The 20,628-nt window shown below is 39.7% G+C and overlaps 1 protein-coding gene across 1 annotated transcript in view; it reads left to right on the forward strand.

Moving 5' to 3' along the window:
- The window catches only part of LOC141942395 (macrophage mannose receptor 1-like), a 37,426-nt gene that overhangs the window by 2,676 nt on the left and 14,122 nt on the right, over positions 1–20,628 (forward strand). Inside the window, exons 4-19 of the mRNA XM_074865484.1 lie at positions 2,845–2,958; positions 4,913–5,059; positions 6,292–6,474; positions 7,864–8,018; positions 9,275–9,388; positions 10,537–10,652; positions 11,540–11,688; positions 12,568–12,767; positions 14,094–14,221; positions 15,152–15,239; positions 15,826–15,970; positions 18,262–18,297; positions 18,398–18,561; positions 19,042–19,109; positions 20,020–20,120; positions 20,451–20,590. Coding sequence (XP_074721585.1) covers positions 2,845–2,958; positions 4,913–5,059; positions 6,292–6,474; positions 7,864–8,018; positions 9,275–9,388; positions 10,537–10,652; positions 11,540–11,688; positions 12,568–12,767; positions 14,094–14,221; positions 15,152–15,239; positions 15,826–15,970; positions 18,262–18,297; positions 18,398–18,561; positions 19,042–19,109; positions 20,020–20,120; positions 20,451–20,590 — 2,048 coding nt within the window. The remainder of the gene's footprint in view (positions 1–2,844; positions 2,959–4,912; positions 5,060–6,291; positions 6,475–7,863; positions 8,019–9,274; positions 9,389–10,536; positions 10,653–11,539; positions 11,689–12,567; positions 12,768–14,093; positions 14,222–15,151; positions 15,240–15,825; positions 15,971–18,261; positions 18,298–18,397; positions 18,562–19,041; positions 19,110–20,019; positions 20,121–20,450; positions 20,591–20,628) is intronic.

Raw genomic sequence — 20,628 nt, forward strand, 5'->3', positions numbered from 1 at the left:
AGGGACCTTAAAGATCATCTAGTTCCAAACCCACAGGCAGGGTCACCTTCCACTAGACCAGGTTGCTCAAAGCCCCGTCCAACCCGGCCTTGAACACTTCCAGGGAGGGGGCATTCACAACTTCTCTGGGCAACTTGTTCCAGGGTCTCACCACCCTCATAGGAAAGAATTTCTTCCTTCTATCTCATCTAAATCTACCCTCTTTCAGTTTAAAACCATTACCCCTTGTCCTATCACTACACTCCCTGATAAGGAGTCCCTCCCTGTCTTTCTTGTAGCCCCTTTTAAGTACTGGAAGGCCACAATAAGGTGTCCCCGGAGCCTTTTCTTCTCCAGGCTGCACAACACCAGCTCTCTCAGCCTGTCCTCACAGGGGAGGTGCTCCAGCCCCTGATCATCTTTGTTGCCTTCCTTTGGACCCACTTGAGCTGGTCCATGTCTTTCTTGACCCATGTCTCTGGGGCCCCCTGTCTCTTCTGGGGGCCCCAGAGCTGGACACAGCACTGCAGGTGGGGTCTCATGAGAGAGGAGTAGAGGGGGAGAATTCCCTCCCTCAACCTGCTGCCCACACTTCTCTTGATGCAGCCCAGGATGCAGTTGGCTGGCTCATAGTCAGTTTTCCATCCACCAATACACTCAAGTCCTTCTCCACGGGGCTGCTCTCAATCTATTCATCCCCCAGCCTACCCACTGGGTTGCCCTGACCAGGGTGCAGGACCTTGCCCTTGGCTGTGTTGAACTTCATGAGGTTCTCACAGGCCCACCTCTTCAGCCTGTCCAGGTCCCTCTGGATGGCATCCCCTCCCTCCAGCGTGTCAACCGCACCACACAGCTTGGTGTCATCACCAAACTTGCTGTGGGTGCACTTAATTCCACTGTCCACATCACCAACAAAGATGTTAAACAACACTGCTTCCAATACCAACACCTGAGGAATGTCACTCGTCACTGCTCTCCACTTGGACATCGTGCCGTTGACCACAACTATTCAAGTGCAACCATCCAGCCAATTCCTTATCCACTGAGTGGTCCATCCATAAAATCCATATCTCTCCAATTTAGAGACACAAATGTCATGCGGGACAGCGTCAAATGCTTTTCATGAATCCAGGCAGATGACGTCAGTTGATCTTCCCTTATCCATCAGTGCTGTAACCCCATCATAGAAGGCCACCAAATTTGTCAGGCACGATTTGCCCTTAGTGAAGCCATGTTGGCTGTCACCAATCACCTCTTTATTTTCCATGAGTCCTAGTATAGTTTCCAGGAGGATCCACTCCGTGATCTTGTCAGGCACAGGGGTGAGACTGACTGGCCTGTAGTTCCCTGGGTCTTCCTTTTTTCCCTTTTTAAAAATGGAGGTTATGTTTCCCCTTTGCCAGTCAGTGGGAACTTCACCAGATTGCCATGATTTCTCAAATAAGATGGCAGTGGCTTAGCCACTCTATCTGCCAGTTTCTTCAGGACCTATGGATGCATCTCATCAGGTCCCATGGACTTGTGCACTTGTGATCTTCTCCTACAGTGGGTGGTTCTTCCTTCTCCCAGTTCCTGCCTTTACCTTATGTGTTGGGCAGTGTGGCTGGAGCATTTGTCAGTGAAGACTGAGGCAAAAAAGTTATTGAGTACCTTGGCCTTCTCCATATCTCAGGTAACCAGGTCTCCTGTTTCATTCTGGAGAGGGCACACATTTTCTTTAGTCTTCCTTTTATCATCAATGTACCTACAGAAGCTTTTCCTGTTGCCCTTGATGTCCCTGGCCAGATTTAATTCTATCAGGGCTTTGGCCTTCCTAACCTGATCCCTGGCTGCTCAGACAATTTCTCTGTATTCCTCCCAGTCTACCTGTCCTTGCTTCCACCCTCTGTAGGTTTCCTTTTTGTGTTTGAACTTGTCCAGGAGCTCCTTGTTCATCTATGCATGCTTCCTGGTGTTTTTACCTGACTACTTCTTTGTCAGGATGCATCGCTCCTGAGACTGAAGGAGGTCATCCTTGAATATTAACCAGCTTTCTTGGGCCCCTTTTCCCTCCAGGGCTTTACGCATGCTACTCTGCCAAGCAGATCCCTGAAGAGGCCAAGGTCTGCTCTCCTGAAGTCCAGGGTAGCGATCTTGCTGTGCACACTCCTCACTGCCCTAAAGATCTTGAACTCCACCATTCCATGGTCACTACAGCCAAGGCTGCCCTTGAGCTTCACATTCCCCACCAGCCCCTTCTTGTTGTGAGAACAAGGTCCAGCATAGCCCCTCTCCTCACTGGCTCCTCTATAACTTGGAGAAGGAACCTCCTGGATTGCTTGTGCCCTGCTGAGTTGTTCCTCCAACAGATACTGGGGTGGCTGAAGTGCCCCATGAGGACCAGGGCGTGTGAATGTGAGGCTGCTCCTATCTGTCTATAGAGGGCTTCATCCGCTCGGTCTTCCTTGTCAGGTGACCTGTAGCAGACCCCCACTATAACGTCTCCTGTCCCTGCCTTCCCTTTAATCCTGACCCATAAGCTCATGGTCCGCTCCTCATCCATCCCCAGGCAGAGCTCCATGCACTCCAGCTGGTCATTGACGTTATGTTGTAATGAAAAAAAGTGAGAGAAGTAAACTCTTATTTAAGTAGTGAAATGAGATGTTCGTTTTCCCTTTTAACTACTGAGATCTCCGCTAAATCAATATTTATTCATTTACCTATTTTACTTTTTTAATCTGTGCACCTCAGTAATGTGGAAAATATTGGAATGGGGCTGGTTTAAACTAAGAAACAGAAATTTCTTACTTTTGACTATATTTCTTTTAGATGAACTTGCTAAGAATGAGAATAGGGAGATACAACTGACTTTTTTTTCTAATTTAGAGCTAACTAAAAAATTCAGTTTTTCATTCTGGATTGGATTGAATACTTTGGATTTCAACAGTGGATGGCAATGGGCTGGGGGCAGCCCTTTCAGATATTTAAACTGGGCTCCAGGTAAGAACTGTATCTATTTTGTAATCTTTGAAGGAATTCTATCAGACACCAACTAATAAAACTACCCTAGCTACTTTTATTTCAGGAAAACCCGTTCTGGTTTACAATAGCTGAAGATCTAGATCTTTATTTTAAGAAGTACACTTCCAAATTACAAAGTTCACTGTGGATATCAGCTATAGCAAGTTCTTTTATTTTCTTATATAAGCGAAGATCTTTTTTATGAAAGCTGAGTATCATTTGGAGTGATAAATAATGCTACAGACCAAAGATCAGAATTTTTCCATAACATGTTGCCCAAGAGTATAAATATAAATCATACCTTCCAAAAGCAGAAAAATATTTAGAAAATAATGACACTATGTTGTCTGGAGAAATTCTAAATATTATTGAGAGGCTTATAGAGCCAGCTCATAATTCCTCAGCCGTTTATGCAAAATTGCACTGGGCCACCTCAAGGAAGGGAGACAGGAGTGGGTTTGTGATGCTCCTCACAAATGGGGAGTTCTTCTGTTTGCTTGTTGGTTTTTTGGTCCCATGTTTCCTTTGTACCACGAGTATTTCAAGCCATCTCCTGTTTTGGAAATGTTACAAGGTGGTAAAGGAATAATTAAACTTTCCTTTAAGTTTTCAAAAATTTGTATCAGGCTATTTCTTTTGCTGCTGTCATGGTTTGAGCCTAGAGGGCAACTGAGCACCATGCAGCTGCTTACTCACCCCTTCCCCCTCAGGAATGGGAAGGAAAAAATAAAGTAAAAAGTTTGGGAATCGAGGTAAGGATAGGAAGGGATTCACCATTATGGTCATGACTAAAAGACAGATTCAACTGGGGAAGAAAAAGAACATAAATTTAATTTGAACACCATCACCACTTAACAAACAGAGTAGGACAGTGAGAAGTATAATCATATCTTAAAAACACCTTCTCCCCACCCCTCCCTTCTTCCCAGGCTCAGCTTTGCTCCCAATTTCTCTACCTCCTCCCTCCCCAGCTGTGCAGGGTGGGGGCAGGAGATGTGGTTGTGGTCAGTCCCTCACACGTTGTTGGTACTGCTCCTTCCTCCTCGGGGGAGGACTTCTCACACTCTTCCCCTGCTCCAGCTTGGGGTCCCTCTCATGGGCTGCAACTCTTCCCGAGCTGCTCCAGCGTGGATCCCTCCTGCACATTGCAGTCCTCCTAGTGCCTGACTACAACAGCAGGGTCTTCCCACACATCCCTGGTCTTCTTCAGGTGCAGCCACCTGCTCCGGTGTGGGGTCCTCCGTGGGCTGCAGGTGGGCATCTGCTCCACTGTGGACCTCCACAGGCTTCAGGGCAGCAGCCTGCTCTCTCACCACAGGCTGCAGGGGGTCTCTGCTCCAGCGCACCTACTGCCGCTTCCTCCTGACCTCAGTGTTCGCATAGGTGTCCTTCTTGCAACTCCTTCTCACAACTCCCACTCCTCCTCTGAGTTTCCCCGTCTTAAATATGTTATCGAAGAGGGAACTTTGAGAAGTTTCTCACAGGGGGCACCACTGTAACCCCCTCCCCCACTACCAAAACCACACCACACACACAAACCCAACACAGCTACTTACAGAGGTTTTTGCACACTGCAACAGAAAAGAGAAAAGCTATTTTATAGGAAAGTAGAATTGTGACATTCTTGAGATATACTGGAGGGATGGTATAATTTAAAAATGAGCATTTTTGAAGTTTGTAAGTTTTTGATACAGCATAATGGTCTACCTTCAGCTGCTCCATCTGTAAGCACCAGGATATCAGGAAAAGAACCAGAAATTTCCCCATACTATCCTGACACAAAGTCAGTGGAGGGTCAAACTTAACTCTCAAAGCATGGGCTAAAAGCGTCATCCTATAAACCACAAAAGAAGTTTCTACTGATAATATGATGGTTTTGTTAATATTTTTATTTATGTTTGCTGTGAGATTCTATTTTCTCTCTGACTCAAAGGAAGTCCTTTCCTGCTCCCTGGGAGAATCTGTGGAGTGATGAATCCTAGAAAGAATGCTACATGGGAAAACCAAGCATGTAACCAGAGGCTCGGCTACATTTGTAAAAAGAGAAACTTCAGTTTAGTGTCTGACATTATACCCAAAGGTAGGCTAGCCAAATAAAAAGAAAGATTTTTCTTTGCCTTCTAGAAAGAGCAATCTAGAAAGATATGTAAATAAAAGGTATGCAACATTCTTTTCCAACCAAGATGTTAGAAACCTTTGAAAAACACTGCTATACATGCACACACAGACTTTTAGATATTGCTTTTGTCTTCCCATTGTGTATTAACCATTCATAGGAGAATATTATTATTTTGTTCCATCACTCTGTCATTCATTCTTGCAAGACAGATAAAAGCTTCTCTGTCATGGTAACCAGTGCCAGCAATCAAATTTGCATAAATACAGTAGAAATTTTATGCCTCTCATTTTCTACTAATTTGTTCCAAATGATCAATTGCAGTTACTCTAATAGTAATGCAAAAAATCCTCCTCTGATGACAACAGTTTGCAATGTATTGGGTTCATAGGAGTAGAGCAGGAGGAGCAGCAGTATTCCCACAGGCTACATTTCACCCGACCTGAGGCTTCAATGACACAATGTGGCTATGAACATGCCACATGCAGGAGGGAATCTGCTGGAGGCTGTCATCTGGGAATGTAATAAAAACTATCTTTAAAGAAGTAGTTATAGTAAAGAAAATAGAGAAATAATTTCATATAATCTTTATTCCCCTATTAACCTTAAAAAGAAATGCAGGACTCTGTTTTTAAAGTAAGCTTAAGGTTAGCTTTTAAAGATATTTAGGAATCTAAGTAATAAAAAAGACACTGAGTTAGTATGAAAACTACCAACTCTGCATTAATTTGCACTGTTTACTGACCTGCAGTTGCCAAAGAAATACTTCACACTTTTCCATATCTGAAAATTATGTGTTTGCAAGAAGACATTGAACAGGAGGCAGAGCCTAATGTCAGCCATTGCATGAAGCATGGGAGACCAGGGTACGCTGACCGAACTGTTCTGGGGGCAAAGAGAGGAGAGGCTGATGTCTGCTTTAGTCTCTCTTTCCTCCCAGAGCATTATTTCAAATTGCATTTCTGACACAATATGGGCATTTTTCAATGATTCTCTGGAGACATCATTCTATTTGCATATTTAACATACTGTGGCTTAATATCTGTTTTTCATTTGAATGTATTTGCATTTCTAACTACAGCTTTATGTTTATTCATATAGTCCCACTTCTGTAAAGAGTGCTCGAGAGACCTCATTCTGGTGTTCTCTATTTTCCTCGTACAAAATTGCTCTGAAAAATTGTGCTTTGATTTTAGAGGAATTGAGATGTATTAAATGCCCAGATGGCTGGTGGCCATATGCAGGCCACTGCTACAGCATTCAACGGGAACTCAAAATATGGAAAGATGCTCTGACTTCATGTAAGAGGCAAAATGGAGATTTGGCAAGTGTCCACAACATTGCTGAATACAGCTTTCTAGTGTCACAGCTTGGTTACAGTGAGTATATATGTAGGCCTGTATTTTGTTTGCCCCATCTGTAACATAAAAGCTGGGCTTCGTATTAAATAGTAATGCTTTTTTTCTGAAATGTTACAAGTGGAAGACTAAATATAACTTATGGTATTCTTTTCTGTTGTTGCTGTTGCATAAATATAGAAGTATATTTATATTTATCAAGAAATAATCTACATTATAAAACACTATAAATTAAAAGAAAAAAATAGAGACGCATGAAGATGTCTAAAAATTGCACTTTTGCCACCTTTATTGTATGTTCAAAATCTTTAAATCTGATCTCTAAACGTATAGGAAATTTAGCTTCCTAAAATTAAAACCTCTTGCTGAGGTTAACCTCTTGCTGTATATCCTTCTAAGAAAATAGTATCTTTCTGACTTCCGCTTTTCCTTGGATCTGTAGTAACCAGTCGCGACACTTGCTGGACTTGGTGAACCCCCCTGATGGGCCATTACAAGCACTCTAATGCTTCTCCATGAAGGGGATGTATTGGCAGATGTCCTCATGGCTTGGGCTCAGTATGATCTCCTGACAGCTCTGGGACCCCCAACATAAGAAAGACATGGACTTGCTTGAGCGGGTCCAGAGGAAGGTCATGAAGATGATCAGGGGGCTGGAGCACCTCCCCTGTGAGGACAGGCTGAGCAGTTGGGGTGGTTCAGCCTGGAGAAGAAAAGGCTCCAGGGAGACCTTATAGCAGCCTTCCAGTACTTAAAAGGGGCCTACAAGAAAGATGGGGAGGGACTCCTTATCAGGGAGTGTAGTGATAGGACAAGGGGTAATGGTTTTAAACTGAAAGAGGGTAGATTTAGATTAGATAGAAGGAAGAAATTCTTTCCTGTGAGGGTGGTGACACACTGGAACAAGTTGCCCAGAGCAGCTATGGCTGCTCCCTCCCTGGAAGTGTTCAAGGCCAGGTTGGACGGGGCTTTGAGCAACCTGGTCTAGTGGAAGGTGTCCCTGCCCATGGCAGGGGGGCTGGAACGAGATGGTCTTCAAGGTCCTTTCCAACCCAAATCATTCTATGATTCTTGGATTCTATGACAGGTGGGACACTCGTTGTTTTACCCTCCATGCTAAGGGCCATTTTGTTGTTCTGAATCACAGTTTGTAAAAATCTTCTGCCATCCATAAAGAGCCTTATGTTTATTAAACTCAGTATTTCAGATGGAATTTGAGGCCTTTTCAGTACAGACCAAGACATCTCTTACTGCAGATCTGAGAGGAAACCAGCATTTTTGTTAAAGCACAAAGACCACCTCTCATGTACCACATCCAAAATTTATCAGTCCCTGTTTGTTCCAGATGTGAAAATGTTCACTGTATTATGTAGCGGACTGTAAGCAAACTTATTTCTTTCCATGCTTCAGAGCCAACAGAAGAACTATGGCTGGGTCTGAACGACCTCAAGGCTCACTTCTATTTTGAGTGGAGTGATGGGACTCCTGTGACATTCACAAAATGGCAGCACAGGCATCCCACCTACATAAACGGTCTGGAGGACTGCATTGTTATGAAGGGACAGGTATAACCATGTAATCATTTTATAGTAATGCAAACTAGTAACTACATCAGTCTGAAATCACTTGCCATTACACATTTATTCAGGAGTCATTTTTTGTATTAATTTAAAATAGTTTTCCCCATAAATTTGGCATCAACCAGATGAGATGTTCAGAGGACAGAAGAGATCAGAAATAGAGACATAGCATTTTCCTAGTGCTACCTTTTGAAATGTCTTATCTGGTGAAAAGTCTGATCCAGAAATTTTATATTAGATTCATTCTAATGCTGCAGCAATGAAAAAAGTTATAGCTCTGGGAGAGGAAAAGGAATGAACTAGTTAATACATTGTGTGGTTATCATAGACGCTATTTGCATACCTCATTTTCCAATCCGATAGACCATTATGTCCCTCAATGTCACTTCACTGAGACATGTCATTGAGGAATGGAGACCTGGTACTAGGGCATGATTCTTCAGCTGTGACAAAGAGAGCACTCACACTACCTGCCAAATACCTATTCTAAAATCCTATAGTATTTCTGACCACTTCACTCACAAACTTTATTTTCTTGCAACACATGGTTGTTTGACACATTTACATACATGTACATGTATACATATACACACACAAAAAGTGTCATGAATTTTAAGAGAAACATTGAAAATGTTGTTATGAAAGTAATGTAGTTATTGAAAGAACTGTTGTATTGTAGAATAATATTGATGTTTGCCAGTTTTAGGCATAAATAGAATTGATCCTAAATCAGAATTTATGGGGGAAAAAGCTCCTATTTAAATTTTATTTTTTACATAATTCCTTTTTTAAAAGAAATTAGTAATTTTCAGAGTCTTCTCCCTGATGGATAAAACAGATTTACTGCAACACACTCAGATGTGCATTATTTCAGTTTCATTGATCTTTTTTCCAGAAGTGTTGTTAAATAATCCTGCTCTAAATGCAGATCCATTAGCCCCAGATGAGATGTCTATTTACAAACCCCCTCATTAAATAGATAGTTATGATAGCAAGTAATGCTGAGACGTCAAGATGTTATTTCCTTCTATCATCTCAAAACAGCATCAAATGGATCTTAAACCAATCCTGACAGATGTGTCTATATTTTTTTAAAAAATAAACCTCCAGCCATGATCCAATAGCCTTCCTAGGTAACATATTTCAGTGGGCCTTGTAGTGAAGAAAGAGGAAAACACTAGTTTTCTTATGTTTATGAGTGCCCCTTTTTTTACATTCATTTCTTCTCCCTGATATTCTAGGATGGATACTGGGCAACTGATGTTTGTGATAAGCAACTTGGTTACATCTGTAAAAAGAAGCCTTTATCACAATCCTCTGAAAAAGAGACAATCGAGGACCCAGGTTGCCAGAAAGTAAATACTCTCTCATAAATTAATTATGTTGGGAAAAATGAACAGGAATTAATTTATGGGTTCTTGCTTCTTTTAGAGTCTTTGTGTTTGTATCTTCTAGCAAATCTACTCCTGAGGAAGCCTAGTCTTTTCCTACTAGCAGTTTACTAATATATGTGCATTTTTCATTTTTGCTCTATTAATACTCAAGAAAGTCAAGATTCATTTGCATGTACATGAATACTGCCTTTCCCTCTATTCTCAGATGAGCCACCCTGTGACAAAATTACATGTATCTTTTAAATCGTAATTTCACCACTATTCTCTCTGTTTATGCTCTTAGCCTAACAATACATGTGAAATTACCAAAAGCCACTTTTTCTCTTCTCTCAGATCTGCTATTTAAAGTCTTTATAAAGTCCTTACTATATAAGAACAATAAAAGAAAGAAAATAATTTCAAAACAGAAAAGGATCAGCTTTCTGTACCATGTTCCTACTGATGGACTACTTAGTTGGACTTTAAGTGATATCAGCAGGTTATTTTTTTCCAAACAAGTAATTTTTCCAGAATTTCAGAAAATCATTATGTCTAGATTGATCAGCATAGATCTCTCTAAGAGCGGGAAGAAGCAGCATTGTTTTACTGATATTCCTCCTTTCTACCCTCCCCATGAACAAGCACTAACTGGATTCCTCTTGGCTCAGAAAGTCTCACCTATTGCACTTAGGGGTGGCAGGGGCAGCTTTGGGCAGCTGTGCTTGTATGTGAATTCATTTCCATATTGCAATATTTTTGTGTTTCGTTATGTCAGATCCCACAGCTCTGGAAGGCTGGAGCTGCAGCTCCCTCCAAATGAATCACTTGTTCATTATGGTGCAGTTTGCATAATCCCAGCCTAACAGAGCACTGGAAAGCAATAGCAAATAGCACAATTTTCCCTGTAAAGTCATGTACATGTAAAAGATGAAAACAAAAAGGCCTTCTGTGGGAGCAAACAGTAACATAAAACCAGCTTTTGTTTATTAACAAATCAGCCCAGTCTCATCTTGTTTTTAAGTTTAGCTGCAACAAATTTAACATGGAATATTTATACACAAAAGAGCAGAGCTAATTTCTATTTTGAAGTCTCTTTCAATTTCACAGTAAGAAACTTATGTTTGTCACAGGGTTGGAAAAGATATGGTTTTCACTGTTACTTAGTGGGCTCTGCACTTCTGACGTTCTCAGAAGCAAAAAAGACATGTGAACAGAGCAAAGCTTATCTAGCTACAGTGGAAAGCAGGTAGGAAATTTTTTTTTTTTATACTTCAAAATCATTGCTTCTGATGGAGAAACTTGTCCATTTTTTTAACTTTTCAAAGTGTTTTATCAGCGCTTTTCAAAAATTTTGTAGTAGTAAGCCAAATAAAACTATCCATGCAGGGAAAAAAAAGACTCAATGTTTTAGGGATTTCTACTTAATCTATTAAACAATTTTCAAATTTTGGGGATTCTTGAGTTAAACAGTTTTATCTTTCAATTCCTAATTAAAGCAACTTCTATGTTACTTTTATTTTGTTTTGTTTTGTTTTTCTGTTGGAAAGTAGTTAGTACAATTTTAATCTATTTACCAGTGGGTGTTATCTCATTATGATAGGAAAGATTCAACAAAAATATTTTCCTAAACTATCTTCTAAGCCAAATTCCGAACAAATGTGGGAAATCTTGCCCAGGACCTGCCCCACCACAGATAGAATGTATCATCTCCAACCTACCCATATCTCAGTCGGGCTTTGCAGGCTTCATGCCCTCTGAGGAACATGACTACCTTCAGACATAATGGCTAGCAAAGCTGAAGGTTTGGCCCTGATTGTGGTCTGTTTGAGGCACCTCAAATATTTGGAAAGACAAGAAAAATAATAGAATACAACTAGAAGCCCATGTAAGCTGTGATTTGTGACATTTCACAGAACTGGGTGAAAGCAAAGAAGATGCCTTCAGCTGAAAGGATAAAGTCCCTCATCAAATTCTTTTGACCACACTTAAAAGACTGCTGAGGTTTTGCCTGAACTTCACTGAAGAGCTGTTGCCTTGGAGTCATGCTAGCATGATAGTGATACCTTTATTTGTACCACTTAGATTAATATTGCTAGGTAATAGGTTGTGACTGAACACCATTTTCCACTTCAGAAATGAGCAAGCCTTTCTGATTAGTCTAACTGGGCTGCGGTCTGAAAAATATTTCTGGATCGGTCTCTCTGACACAGAAGAACGAGGGAGTTTCAGGTGGACCAGTGATGAACCTCTTCTCTTCACATACTGGAACGCAGCAATGCCAGGTAAGATCTGCATGGGCTCAACCCTTGTGATAGGAATGCAACTGCAGTTTGTGCGGGTTTCTGCTTCTATCCCCTGGGTTTAGAAATTAGAGTAGGCACTTTCTTTTGTGGTTGTAGCTGTAGGCAGCCAACATCATCAGACCTTGTGTTTGATACTAGTGCAACAAGCACTATCACAGCTGAGTGTCAGGTGTTGTGTAAGTCAATCATCTCCTGCAAAGTTGTACAGAAACAGATTTTTAATGGGTTAGACTGAATGCAATACTGTGCAGGAGTTAACAACGTTCACGGTCTCATTTTTTTCAACTTTTGAACACCTGTTAACAACAACTCATCACATTGAGAAAAATTATTATGGACAGTTTTTTGACCCACAAGGTGCATATGTGAGAAATGAGCAGCAAACATCCATCTGTTTTGCATTTCAGCAAGACAGATTAGCATCTATGTGGGAACTCTTCCCTTCCAGATTAGCTAGCTATACCTTAAACAAAACTAGTTATACTTGATATCAGCCTTCCTGAAATTGAATTACCTGGATATCAGGAACACCAAAGTAGTTCTCAGGCCATCTGCTACATATGTAAATAAAATCAAGTGCCATTTGCCCTGTGATTTCCCTGGGGTGGCAAGATAAGAAAGATTTGTATTCCAAAATTGCAAATCTCCGTTTTTAGCAAAGGTGTGTCTGTGAGACTCATTGGCCCATATCCAGGTTCTGGCAGGAGGTATTAAAAATAATTTTATATCCATGATGGTTTTTAATCGGCATAATCTGCATTTCCATTTTCATAATTTTCTATGAATAAAAGCAGAGGTCTCATTTCTTAGAGAGCAATTAAGACTTTGGTTTTACTAATTTTTTTCCATACCACTAAGGAAAAGAGCAAGGCTGTGTTGCCATAGGAACTGGAATTGCAGCGGGATTATGGGATGTCGTCAGCTGTGAGAAGACAGCAAATTATCTTTGCAAACAGCAGGCAGCAGGAGTGCCATCTCCTGCTCCTCCAGTACGAGTCCCTGCAGCTGCCTGTGCTGAAGGCTGGGACGGAGCCTCCTGGGGAGACTCGTGCTTCAAAGTAAGTGTGTGTCTACCTTCTCTGTGAGCCTGAGCACGGGGCAGCCCAGGGGTCAGTGCCCTGGTCACCGTTGTACTCAGGGACCTAGGTGCTGGGTCATTTTTGAGGAATGATCTTCTCCATGGTATTCAAGGGCAAAAAACATGAGAAAATCCATCAAATATAATTAAAGTCAACAATGGAAAACCTGAAACAATGAAAATGGAGTGCTAGAAATTTGTTTTCTTTTATTTAAATGCCAGGTGAGAACCTCACCTAATTTATTTGCTTCCAGGACTTTGGTACTTCAGAAAAATATAGTATTGTATCTCAAGAGCTGGCAGTGTCACTTGTATAAGACAATGCTTCTAAAAGAAAACTTATGGAAACCTGGCCCTCTGCCAACGTTTTCTCACACAGCATGAGATACTTTCAGTGATACTTTTAGATCCAGGTTTAGTTTGACATTGGTGACTCTTTAGCAAGTAAAGATTTTGGGCATTCTCTTGATTTAGCTAAAAATGCATTAAAAAGTCTCTTTTTTGAAAAGAAAAAAAAGTAAAGAAAAGGCAAAATAAATCAAGTAAAGGTATATAGGCAACATTGCTCTTCCAGGTCTTTACATAGGTATCCTCTCACTTTCTTTCCTGACACTCTGCCTGTTGGGAGGCCAGAGATTATTTTAGCCCTGTATTTATAGGGGTCTACACTTCTATGTCACACTTAGCTATTGTTACTAACAATATTGGTTCTGCCAATTACCAAATCACTAATTATCCTTTCCCCAAAATGTCAAGCATCCAGTATCTTACTTCAAGAATGTACGTACTTCATAGTAGAAAGTGGAGCTATTTGTATGCTTGCACCACCATACAAAAATCTCTTCCTTGGCCAGGGTCAGCACTTTGCCAAATGGTTTTCTCCGCCCATATTCTTTTCTATTCCAACGTATTGATTTTCCCTCCATCTTCCATTTCTCAAAAATCTCCTGCTTTCTGTTGTGAAACACCACAACTGAGCTATTCCATATTTCTTTGAGACTTTCAGTGGTGAAAGTTCTAATTAAGTTATAAATTATTCTTTCTTCTCTGTACATTGTGATACCTTTTGTTCTGCTGAGATTCCTATGCTACTCTTGCCTAATTTTAAAATAGAGGATGCTAAGAAAAAAATACTTATAGTTTACATCATCAATGTTTACAATTATAGGTCTTGAGAGATGTTATGTTGCCTCAAGAATAAAGAGGTGCTAAAGTGATACTGATTTAATTACAGAGGCAATTATATATTTTTATATGCCAAACTTTGCATATTTAGTAATTTATTTCTACTTTTTGTTCTCAATAGTTTTTTGTGAGAGAGGGAAACCAAAAGAAGTCATGGTTTGAGGCTGAAGAATTCTGTAGAGACATAGGAGGAAATCTGGTCACAATCAATAGAAGAGAAGATCAAATTTTATTATGGCAATTAGCATCGTGAGTACTTGCACAACGACTCTTTTTCATGTTCATGCTATTACATAAGAATTCCTTCAAAATATATCTGGAGCTGGGCAAGTGGGTGAATAAACATAATCAAATTTTAAAATAAAATAGAAATTTTTCATCTGGAAATATAATCCTGAACATTGATTTAAAAAAAAAAAAATCTAATTGAATTCTGTGATGTCAAGACATCTCGATGGCGCATAATATATAGCTATTTAACCAAAACTGTTTCACATAGTGGTGAATCTAGGTTTAATTTCTCAAATACATTTAAAACTGTCATATAGGAAAGTGTCTGTGATCTCACCCTTCTTCACTTTATTATTTTTCAGTATTGTGAGAAGCTGAACATGTTTTTACTTGTCTGATAAGTCTCTTTGCTTTAGACTATGAAATATTTGCAGAGGCAAATCTTTCCATTATGTACTGAATGAAATAGGACTCTATTTTATATAGTCCATAGGTACAAGATAAATAGCATGAACTACTAAATAAACTACATAGGAAGTACCAAGAAGCAAATCAAAGCAGCTGAAAAACAATTTTCACTGTTTTTCATTAGTTAACTTGCATTATGTCTCTCTATTGATGTTTTACTTTTGCTAAAGCCTCTGTCTGTGATCTCCTGCTACAGCCAAGAGCTGTGTTGCAGTCCCAAGGATGGGAGGCTGAGCTAACTCTGTGCCACATCACTTGTCTTTTTACTTACATTCAAATATTGCAGATATTTTTTTTATCGCAGAGCCCTATCAAACCCCTTGACAGAGTGCAGACGGTGAGCCTGGCTATGGGCCAACAGTGAAGGAGTAGCTCCCAATTCAGATGTGACAGAAAGCAGCATATTTCTATGCTTTCTAGCATTTATATCATGGCCCATCTTTACACACTCATGTATCTATATTGTATGATTTATTTTAGGGATAAAGGACTGCACACTCAGGCTTTCTGGATTGGTTTGTTTCTCTTAAATCCTGATGAAGGATTTGCCTGGATTGATGGTTCCCCTGTGAGTATTTATTTGCTGAATATTAACTGACTTTCTGTCCTTTAGAATATATAGGTTTTCATCTTTTTATGCCTTTTTTCCAATCTCTTTAAACCTTTGGTAGGTGCATGACAGCCCTTTATCCATCAGCTGAACAGTTGCAGTGCTCAGTGATGGCACTATCTTAACACACTGATAGAAGTACAAAATTGCCTGTTTCATCCCTGGTGCCATGTCATATCCCACCTTTCACAGTCTGTGTTCTTAGATCTTCACACCATTCCAGATTGGGCACTGCTGTACATCAGCACAGAGAAGTCAGGTTGCCATCTTTCACAAAGCAAGACAAAGACAACTCCTGCCCATCAGACCATCAGACACATACTTTTCTATACCATGTAATCTTTACACCTTCTCCAGGGAGCAATGGGGAAAGTGAGACAATCAGCATGACTTTCACAGCCCTCTCAGACCTATCCGAACTCCTATTGTTCCCATAAACAAGGTACTTGAGATGATGAGCTCCTGAAATTGTGTTAAGATGGCAATCTCAATTACTTCCACTCAGTTCAAATCACATTGTAATTGAGAGGTATTTCCAACACAGGTAATTTATGAGAACTGGGATGAAGATGAACCCAACAATCATGAAGAACTTGAACATTGTGTTATGTTTAACAGATCACCCCAAATGCGCTGGAACGACTTGCGCTGTGAACATTTACTTAATTGGATTTGTGAAACAAAAAAAGGTATGATTACTTCCCTATTTAATTGGAGCCATAAACCCAAGTTCAAAACCAAATTGTATGGATTTAAACAAATTGAAAAGAAGAAAGATACTGAGAATTGTTCATTTTAAAACCAGTTGCAGTGAAGGCAACACACAAAGGAAGAGGAATGAATCAAGGTATTTCAACTGTACTCAGATGCAGGAAGTTAAAGATGTCCCTATTACTTTATCTCTGGCTTTATATCTTTCTGCCATGGGTTGAATAAGTTTGCAAGACAAAGGTACTTAACCCCTCTCCTTTTATCTCCTACCTGTATTTCTATCATCTGGTTCAGGCTTACCCAGGAGAGCCATAGGTGCAAGACAATAGAGTTCTCTGTACAAAAGAGAAAAAAGCTTTGCTTCCCCCTGTGAAATGAATAATGGGAACCAAAGAGGAACATCAGTTGCTATAGGAATCAGGAACTCTGAAAAACAGACCAAAAGCAGAGGCTGGTGTAGCCTTGAAAGACTCCTGTATCTACCAGCTTTGCCTGAGATGCAGGACCCTAATGCCGGGCCTCCCGCACCCGGTGTCAGGGCACACAACCTGATGAATGTACATTGGTGTGCATTGTGGGAAATGGGATCTTCATGGGCTGAGCATCCTAAGCGACAACCAATAATGAAAGAACTTGTTTTGCTTATTTGGTCCTACTTTTACATCCCTGCTTCCTGGTTTTAAATTGAGTACTTATACGCATCTCCATGGAGCAGGAGTTTCTTAAAAGTTTCTTGAAATGAAATTTTGATGCACACAGGGCAATAGTAAGAGGCACAATAAAGAGGGGAAGGGAGAAGCAGTTATATAAAAAGCACCGAGTATATCTAATATTTGATGACTCTGCCAACAAACTGTTACCCTTGAACAGAAAATAAGGCACCATGCTAACATTGAAGAATTGCTCAACCAAAAAGGAGGAATCACTGTTCCCTTGTGGGTAGATTAGTCATACAAATGTGCCATCAAAACATTGACTTCTGTATACCAGCTTGAAGTAGTACATCCTGTGCAGCCCTTTCCGGTGTGCTGAGCACACTGCTTTGTACAGATGTGGCTCTCTGCTCTTGGCGAGATTACTCAGGAGGAGTTCAGAAACCATGATGTAAAGACTCTGATCAGTTTATCTTGATCCTAGATTACCTTTCAAAAGTAAAAAAAAACCCAAAGAATTAGATCTTGTTATTGTGAATCTAGGTTATATGATGATCAATGTAAGAGGAGAGATTCTCAGCTGTTAATTCCCTCATTCACTTAAGATTCATATTTACTTAAGACACTCAATTTTTTTGAAAAGCAAGGAATGTTATAGTTATGTTAGGATTAAAAAATAAATTCAAAATGAGGTGAAGTATGTAAATTCATCATGAAGATATTTGGATAATTTTAGTTCTATTCTTCACTAAATACTTAAGAAGAAAATGTTTAAAAGCTCCCAAACAGAAGAATTTTAATTTCTTTTTCATTTGTTTGCTTCTTTCTCATCTAAACTGTTCCTGTCATTTCTTTAATTATGTGTTCCTCTCCATCAAACCACAGAGAAAGCTAAGAACATATTTAGTAGTCCTTGTGAAGAGCAAAGTAAAAGACATCCAAAGGAAAGCAGAGCTACCTTTGAGGGGCTACAGCTGGCTCTGGGAATAGCAACAGGTTAACTGCTTCTTCCCGGTCCATACTGTAAACAGAAACTTGGGTTTGGTATCTACTGGCTCTCCAAGGCTTTTAAAAACAGACTTTCTTAGTAAAAGTCAAGCCATCAGGCTAGGAGGAGTGCATTGAGACACTGGAAATGATGTGTGGTATTAACAAAAAACTAGCATTAAGCTTCCAGTAGTTGTAAATAGTTTACTGCTAGGTAGGTAAGCTTGAGAATTTAGTGTATTGGCTGGATTATGTTGTTTGGCTCTAGTCACATGAATATAAAAAAAAATTAATAATAGCATGCCAAGTAAAAATACTAAATAAATTTTCAACTTATGTGAGTTTCATCTACAAAGTGTTTACTGCACATCCTGGACTGTTTAATACTGTGCTGTTGGAGATACATATATATGCTTTAAAGATACATATTTTTCACTAGATAAATGTTTCTAAATTACACATTTTTAAATTTAATTCAGTGGTATGTTCTCTAAAATTTTGAAAATGCATTAGATAATTCATAGTTCAGGTTTTTTTCTCTAGTATACAAGCATTTACAACTACATAAACCAAATCTCTGGATTTTTTTGTATTTGAAATGTCACTCATGACAATCTTCTATTTTACAGGTACACTACTGAAGCCTGAACCGAACTACAAATTCGGTAAGATTTTTTTCTCTTTTAAAGAGAAGGTTATTGTATAGTATTCAGACTTTGTACAGACTAGATGTGAATGTAATATATATGATTGTTTATCTTTCAGAATATCAAGCCACCAATGATGGATGGATTATATATGAAGATAAGCAGTACTATTTCAGCAAAGAACGTGTCCATATGGAAGAAGCACAGAGAATTTGTCAGAAGAACTTTGCAGATCTGGTTGTCATTGAGAATGAAAGCAAAAGACAATTTCTATGGAAATATGTAAGCACTGAGCCTATTAATTATAATTGAATTCTGAAGCACAGCAGCTGATAAAATAAAAGGAAAAGCCTATCTCTTTAGCTAGGCTAGAGTCCTGAGCTATTGCTCTACATTACTTATTTATATAACAATATATTTGTTCAGGACCTGTAAAGAAAATACTATTGCGTTTAGTAGGTAGAGGAAAAAGGCATGCAAATGCTAAAGGTGCAGCAAAGGATAGTTTAGGCCTAGGTTGCTTCTCTCTTCTAAGATATGTAGTATTCAGCACAGTAATTATTGCTTTCCTGTCCGGTGGGTTCCTCACTCCAGGATGTTCCCCATATCCCTGTTGTCTGCTTGAAATCTGGGTCTGAACATACAGTTTTCTTGCCTGAAGCTCATATCCTGAAAAAAATCACAGTCATGGTTAACGGGCTTCCAGATTTTTGCTTGATGTTGAGGAACTGTTTAGTGCTTAACTGTTAATTTTTCTTTTAGATTTACACAAAACTCAGAGCCGAATCATATTTCATTGGCTTAGTTGTCAGCTTTGATCAGAAATTCAGGTGAGTAAAGGAAAACTGGTAATAGACAACAAATGATGGTAATTTCATCTCACTCGATATAAGCATTTGTTTGTGCTTTCATTTTACAAGTTAATAACTGTTGTACAACTGAGCTCTGGATAGTTTTCATGAGAAGTCTCAGATCAGAATTGTTAAGTTCTTCTATATTTAAATACAGCAATGTGTTTTCCTTCCAAATCTGAGAGAGCAAAACCAATAGAAGTTCATGGCTAAGATTCATTTCACTTAATGTCTTACACTGAGAGAACTGAGTTAAACACCCAAGCAACCCTTCATAGGTAGCAAGGAGAAGCAGCTAATTTTAGGATGTTATTCACCTGATCCATTTTAGACATCAACCTTAGGATGAAATTAACTCTGATTAGGTCTCCAACAGCTACAGGGAAAGCCCAAGAGGTTTTGATAAAATGTGGATATAAAGGTTTACTTAGACTAATTCCAGTGGTTTAATTTATGTGAGCTGGAAGCAAGAAGTGTAAGCAACATCTCACCTAACAGCTTTCTGAAATTGCTGGTAGGGAACCTGTTTTACAAATCTGTTTGTAGAAGCCTTCCAGGAGGACGCTTTTCTGGGATGAAAGTGAAGTCCATGCACTGATGAGATCTTGGGGTTTCAGTCTGTCCAGACCATAAGAAGCCTTCCCTTTGAGTGTGAGACTGTTTATCCAACTTCTGACAAAATGGGATACTGATGGGACTTGAATGTGATAGTACTAAACAGATGAGAAGCAGCAGTAAGGCTGAGGATATGTCCTCTCCAGTAAATGTAGAGCCTTTGCCTTCTGGTCACTGTTAATACCTTGCTTTGCTCTTTACCTAAACAGACCTTGTAACTAAATGACTGCTGGAGATGTCAGTCCGGCAGCCATTGTCCCCTTGTTTCTTTCAGCTGGCTGGATCAGACCCCAGTGAACTATGTTGCCTGGGCTCCAAATGAACCCAATTTTGCAAATAACGATGAAAACTGTGTGATAATGTCAAAAGATTTTGGTGAGTAGGATAACAACAGATATTTGATTGAAAATTTAGCATCAAAATCCAAAGTGTTTGCTACATATTTAAATTTGAGGCTACCCCACAAATAAGTAGTTGAACAATACTGATAGTTTTTCATAACAAGTATGCTGAGTTTTAAAACCACGCCATCACTATTAGGAGACTACCACAGAGGAAGGAGGAGTGTATTTGGGTAAATGTGTACATGGCAACTGTTTCCAGAAGGTTTCATTTGTGCTTTATACATACCACCTGGGGCTTGACTGCTGTAATGGTGGTACGATAGTTTCAGACAGTGATTCTCTGTATTCCATTTATTTACAGGCTTTTGGAAAGATATAAGCTGTGCTGTGAAAAATGCCTTCATCTGTGAAAGGCACAATTCAACTTATTCAGGATTTGCTTCTATTGTACTTCCACCTCTGGGAGGATGTCCTGAAACTTGGCTTTTATTTAACAATAAGGTGCAGTAACAAATCTCAGCCATACTAAGCAGATTTGC

The sequence above is a fragment of the Strix uralensis genome, chromosome 1, assembly GCF_047716275.1.
Source record: "Strix uralensis isolate ZFMK-TIS-50842 chromosome 1, bStrUra1, whole genome shotgun sequence".
Taxonomy (NCBI): domain Eukaryota; kingdom Metazoa; phylum Chordata; class Aves; order Strigiformes; family Strigidae; genus Strix; species Strix uralensis.